This window comes from Galeopterus variegatus, unplaced genomic scaffold (assembly GCF_000696425.1).
Source record: "Galeopterus variegatus unplaced genomic scaffold, G_variegatus-3.0.2 Scaffold4705, whole genome shotgun sequence".
NCBI classification, from domain to species: domain Eukaryota; kingdom Metazoa; phylum Chordata; class Mammalia; order Dermoptera; family Cynocephalidae; genus Galeopterus; species Galeopterus variegatus.
Genome location: NW_007730816.1, coordinates 172,935 through 179,693, shown reverse-complemented (window position 1 = coordinate 179,693; position 6,759 = coordinate 172,935). Strand labels below are relative to the sequence as shown.

Here is a 6,759-nt window from a genome sequence, read left to right as displayed (position 1 = left end):
AACTTGTAGGGAAAATGAAGCACAGAAAGGCTAAGTAATTTCCCAAAGTGAACCTGTGGGGCCAGCGTTTGAACCCGGGAGTCTGGCCATGCTGCTTAGAGGTTGGAAGGAAGAAATGAAACTGAATATGGTGTGTGCCCACCACCGTACTGGGTACTTTGTTATCTGTTTTAATGCTTCCAGAAGCTTCCAGGGGCCCACATAACCCAGGTGACTGGCCCTGAGCTACTCCTGGTGCCCCAAATAGATCACTGAGGTCAGTTCATCTGAAATGGCTACAATTTCTAAAAGATCATTTTAGCATACACTTTTTTCCCCCAATTTGTTTTTTATTGAAGCATAATTGATTATACATATTTGTGGGATACAAAGTTGACTATCAATAGTTGTGTAAGTAACACACACTTTTTAATTCAGTAAAATAAGAATTTTAATAGCCTCCTAATCATATTGCAGAGAATTTGAATAATAGCAGAAAAGAAAAAACAAGTCATCACATCATAGCTAGTCTTATTTTGGCATATTTCCTAACAGTCCTTTTTTTAAATGTGTGTAAGTAACACACACTTTTTAATTCAGTAAAATAAGAATTTTAATAGCCTCCTAATCATATTGCAGAGAATTTGAATAATAGCAGAAAAGAAAAAAGTCATCACATCATAGCTAGTCTTATTTTGGCATATTTCCTAACAGTCCTTTTTTTAAATGCTCAGTACAGGATAAACACAGTTTTGTATCCAACATTACAAGTTTTTTTTCCATGTTTTTATTAAGTCTTCATAACCGAGATTTTCAAATTGATGGTATTTTGATTTGTTTTGGTATTTTCAATAGGGAACATTTTGAGTTTTCTAGTAACTGTTACATGTAGCGATTTAATCTTAATTTTTTAAAAGGCATTTTGTGGTAGATCTCAGTTACGAAACACTCAGCAGCCAGGGTTAATTAAAAACTCTCTCTCCTTGTTTTTCTGGTAACAGGGATCTACCGAACAGAAAAGGATAAAGGCACTTTGTATGAGCTCACCTTCAAAGGAGACCACAAACACGAGTTCAAACGACTTGTCTTGTTTCGACCGTTTGGCCCTATCATGAAAGTGAAAAAAGAAAAACTCAACATGGCCAACACGCTTATCAACGTTATCGTGCCACTAGCAAAGAGGGTGGACAAGTTTCGGCAGTTCATGCAGAATTTCAGGTTGGTTGGTTTGCACGTGTTTATCTTCCTGGGTGTGTGTCCGAATACTGATATTTTCTATCATCTCCTTCATTTCCCTTTCCGAGTACAAAGGCCTTTTTCTCTTGTTGTTCAACTCTGTTTCCTTCACATAAAGTTTATCATGATATTTGCCTTTCCTTAACGCAATCAGAAAACTCTCGGATAAGCAGATTTACTGTCAGAAGTGAAAGCTCAGCAGGACTGGGTTTTCATCGGGATCTGCAAACATGACCTCATGCCCATTGTGTTCAGTTCTGACTTGAGTTTGGGCTCAGGTTTGGCAAGCGAGTGGCGTTGCAAGCCTGGAGGAGTGGGGAGGAGCCGGCGCTGACCATGAACTTGTGCTGCAGCATGCTTCTCTGCTCAGCTGCGGCCGGCCTCATCCGCTCTCCTGCTCTAGCAGCAGCTGCAATGGGTTGGATCAGAATCTGTTTTTTACTCTAACCTACATCTCCCCAGAGATTAAATTTAGAACTCTGCCAAGAAAATTCAGGCACTCATTTTTGTAGCCACTTGGTAAGACTAAGTGGAGTTTTACTTTTCAGATGCAGTAATGTGGCTTCCATGTGTCTTTAAGACCTGCATTGTAGCAATGCTGTGTCTGATAAACTCTTATGGCTAACATTCCCATATTGGCTGAGGTCAACCAGTTAACTTATTTAGCCAACTTATTTTGAAGATAGAAAGTCATATTATCTAATTATAAATCTTGGAATATAAAGCTTACTTTTAATCTTTTATCATTAAATTCACGCTATTAAAAGGCAGTAACGATCAGTACAAGGGTGGGGTTGATACCTCTCAAAATTCTGGTTCTGAGCACAGTCCATTTTTTTTTTAATTTAAAGGGTAACCCCTTTATAATTAAGTTTTGAAATACCAGAATCAAATAGTCTTAGAAGAGATCTTTGAAGTAATCTGGTCTAATCCTGCCTTAATTCAGAATCCCTCTGTATCATCCCCTGACATATGCCATGGTGACACATGTGTACCAGGTAACTATCTGCCTCACAGGTCAGGCTGCTGCTTTGTTGACCAGCTCTAGACAGAAAGCTGTCTATTGTTTGGATGAACTCTGCCTCCCTGTCATTTCTGCCCAGTGGGTCTAGTTCTAGCCTCTAGAGAAGAGACTGAACAAACCCATTTCCTCTTAAACATCATAACCTTTCACGTGTTTGAAGACAGCTCCCACAGCTCCCCCTTGCCTTTCCTGCAGGTGTAGCAGCTCGCATTTCCCCAAGCTTTTTTCATATTCCCTACTTCTTTAACTTTTCATTAGCTGGAGCTCTGCTTTAGCTATGATATAATCCAAAGTAGGTGGGCTGATCTGTTCTTCTGTTCCCAGCTTGTAGAATACACCTTTGTGTACAGTTGTTTACCTGTTTGCAGTGTCCCTCTGGCTCCAGTACTGAATTGAGTATTTATGTTGTTTGGGCTTTTTTCAACATTTCTTTGGTGTTTCTCTCTGTATATCTCTCCTCTTTGGAAGAACAAAGTACCACTGGTTGATTGAACAGTACACCCGGAGAATGAATGAACACGCACACAGTGAGCAGTAGACATTAAGTCACATCATTACTCTCAGCAGCTGTGTCCCCAGGTCTAGGACTAGGTGATGGCAAGTTCCTTTGGATGGGAAGCTGCCTATAACTTGCCAGATCAAGGATCCTGAGCTGTGATTCATCACAAAAGCTAGTCATGGAATGTGTTGAGCTTGGTAAGGTGGTGCTTAGGGTAAAGGAATGTCTGTCTGCTCAGTGTAGGACTCAGAGGGCCTGGAATAGCAGGATTCTCTTACATATACATATATATATGTATTTTATTATTTATACATATTTATGGGGTGCAGAGTTGACTATCAGTATTTGTGGACAGTATGTGATGATCAAATCAATATTATTAGTACATGCATCATTACAAACCGTAATTACTTTTTGTGTCCCTTACTCAATTACTCCCTATCCCCCTCCACCTTTCCCACCTCTAGTAACTATAGGTCTGTTCTCTCCTTCTGAAAGATCAACTTTTTATTATGGTCTTTCGTTCTTTGTTTCTTAGCTCCCACTTATGAGTGAGGACATGAGGTATTTCTCTTGCGTATGTTTGACCAGCTATTTCCTTAATGTCACGAGAATTTTAACTATGTTAATGTCATGAGAATTGTAATAATAGGAATAAAACAAAAAGAGAGGTATATTGAGAAAAGTAAAATTAGGATATACAAGTCTCCAAAATGGAGATGGTGAAATAAAGTGTAATCCTGTTAATGTTTACAAAAAACACAGAAGTCCTAAGGCATTTTTTTTCTTGATCTTCACTGTGCAGATATCCATTGCTGCATGTGTTAGGAAGGGAGGGGTGGAGAAGGACTTGTTCCTTGGACAGGATGCTTTGAGAGCTTATTATGTGTGCCAGGCACTCTTTCCAGATGCCCGGGATAAGAAGACAGATTTGAGGTGCAGTACCTACCTTCATGGAAAGTAGAATCTACAAAACCACATGCCACAACAGAGACATAGACAAGGGACAGAGGGACACAAAAAGAGACTCCTCAGAGCAGAGGACATTTGAGCAGAGGGCTAACTGGGGAGTTTACTCTGTAGCCAGGAGTTTCTGAGTGTGTTGAGGTCTCTGAAACAATGGGCTGTGAGAGGGTAAATACCTGAGGGTACTTAATTCTCTATAAAAAGTAGTAAAGGTGACATTTCCAGTCAGCAAAGAAGGGATTATTCAGAGCATGGTGTTAGGCCAACCAACCAAACATAAAAAATTTAATTCTTATTTCACACCCAAAACCAAAGTAAACTCCAGTCAATTAAATATTTAAATGCAACAAATATGACCATAAAATTACTGGGAGAAAATATAAGGGTCCGTTTATTAAATAATCGAAGTTGTCTTCTTTATAAAGTTCTTTTCATCCCAAGATTGGAAACTGTTAACTGTAGTTGACACTGAAGATGACCCTATGAGTAACTTTTATTTTCTTTTTCTCTGTTTTGTAAATTTCTGTATATAGTAATTACCTTATGTTTTATATTTAGTTTAAAAATTCAATGAAAGATTGTTTTTGGCTTTTACAATTTAAACATGACTTTTTACTTTGTAAAAGTGATACTTGGCTATTATAAGATGTTTAAGCAATATAGAACATTACAGGGAATAAATTATTTAAAAAATCATTCCAGGTTCCAATTCCCAGAATTATCCATTATTGAAAGTGATACTTGGCTATTATAAGATGTTTAAGCAATATAGAACAGTACAGGGAATAAATTATTTAAAAAATCATTCCAGGTTCCAATTCCCAGAATTATCCATTATTAATATCAGTTGAATACCATTTCAGGCATACTTCTTTGCATATAGGCAGATAAAAGAATAGTTCTCTATTTAGCAATAATTTTATGCAACATGAGATATGTTATGCATTCTATTTTAAATTAAAGAACTAAATATTACATTTTTTTAATTTATAGAAGAGAATCTGAAGTATAACAAAAGAAATTACTATGGGCCGGCCCGTGGCTCACTCGGTAGAGTGCGGTGCTGATAACACCAAGGCCCCGGGTTCGGATCCCATATAGGGATGGCCGGTTCGCTCACTGGCTGAGCGTGGTGCTGACAACACCAAGTCAAGGGTTGAGATCCCCTTACCGGTCATCTTTTAAAAAAAAAAAAAGAAATTACTATACTTTAGGAAAATAGCTCTTCACTGTAAAAGATATTAATTCCTAAGAAATTCCTCTGAAGTTAACAAAGTGATTTTGCAAAGCAAAAAATGGTTAGAATCGTCATATAGTTTTTACTATGTATTTTAATGTTAGACTGGATTGATTGAAAAACTGTAGTAGGAAAAGGAAATCAGCCCAGTTATACTATCTCCCTCTTCCATGTCCCATCTTCTAATTTTTGTCAGCTATCTGTTATTTCTACCTTGTCAGGGTTTGCAACTTCTACAGTCTGTCTTGAAACTATGGTTCCTATAGTTCCAGTTCTGTATTTGAGTGGATTTAGTGCATTTCTCCACAGCCCTCTTGCAGTAGCTTCTCTATTCCTGAGTTCTGAGTTGGCTGTATTTCAAGGTCAAGAAAGTTTTTCAAGAAGGCTCATAAGTGCTTGAGACTAGAATATCTACTTGCTATCTTTATAGTGTAAGGATTGCTTGGCTGGGCTTAAAATTCTCGGGACACACTTTCTTTCCTTGGGACTTTGTAGACATTCTTCTGGTATTTAATGATACCATGGAGACATGTTAAGAACACTTCATTTTGTCTCTCCTAAAAATGACTGACTTTTGCCTGAATGCCTGAAGTATTCCTTCTTCAGTCTTGAGTCATAATAACTTAATTAGCATAGTTCTTGTCTCGGTGTCTATGGTTCTCTATCTGATTTTCCTGGAATAGTTTCCTTTTTTGTTGTGTGGGTTCTTTCCTTTCAGGGAGATTTTTGGTATTCTCTCTTTGAGTATATCCTGCTTTATTTTTTTAGATTCTCTGCTTCATGGACACAATTGTATATTTCACAGATCTTTTCCATTTATTATCTTATCTCTATTTTTTAATGCCTTAGACTTATATGTGCTTTCACTTAAATCTTTCCTTTATGTCAGTAATTTGATTCTCCAATGTATATTTTGTACCTTGCTATTTCTAATTTATTACTTCTGTTTATTTTGTCTATCGATTTATTTCCTGAGCACATAATGTGCCTGTCTTATTCTGTTCTTTTTTATCATTTCCTCTGAACTTTTTTTCATTGAATTCACATGTTTGTTAATAAAAAGCGTGAAACATTTGCAAGAAATGTTTCCTTCTGAGTTGTATTTTCTTTCAGGCTCTTTGCTTTGAATACTATTTCTTTCTTAAATTTCTCTTCTTTTTCCTCTTAATTTTGTTCTTATTCTTGGGATGTGGTTGCTGGGATGTTCCTTCTCTTTTTTCTGCATCACAACAGCCCTTCTGTTTGCTCTGACACAGTACAGGTGGATTCTCCTGTGCCCTCTCCTCATTTTAATTGGGAACCGTTTGGGTCCTACTCCTCACTGTATTTTGAGGACAGGGTATTGTTCCACTCACTTGATTTGGAGTGTGACAGAATTGGAGGAGGAGAGAAAGAACTCAGCTGGGGCTCTGTGCAGCCTTTGTGGAAGTTTCTGGTGCTTGTGGCTCTTCTGAGCCCTGGCATGGATACTGAGCTCACTCGGTCTACTGGGAGGAAAACCTTGTCCTGAGGGCTAGATGGATTTGGCTCTCGGGGAAGGGCTGAGGCCTCGAACATCAGGGGAAATCAGCTTATTTGTTTACTTCTCTTGTTTCCAGCAGCTCTTGCCACTCCTACAGGTCAAAAAGAGGGAAAAAGAAAGCTTTGGCATTATATTTAATGGTTCCCCGGGGCGTGGAGCATTGGGAAGATACTTATAAGGTACTTTCAGGCTCTCAGTATCTCTTATCCCTGCTTCTCTTCCTGCTCAGACAAGGATCTTGACAAAATGCAATTATCTTTTTTCCACTGTTTTTGTCAAATCCACTTTCTTTTGCA

The 6,759-nt window shown here is 38.0% G+C and overlaps 1 protein-coding gene across 1 annotated transcript in view; it reads left to right on the top strand.

Moving 5' to 3' along the window:
• The first annotated feature begins 984 nt into the window (after positions 1–984).
• Positions 985–6,759, top strand: part of CSGALNACT1 (chondroitin sulfate N-acetylgalactosaminyltransferase 1) — a 49,824-nt gene continuing 44,049 nt past the window's right edge. Inside the window, exon 1 of the mRNA XM_008588176.1 lies at positions 985–1,197. Coding sequence (XP_008586398.1) covers positions 1,091–1,197 — 107 coding nt within the window. The 5' untranslated portion in view covers positions 985–1,090. The remainder of the gene's footprint in view (positions 1,198–6,759) is intronic.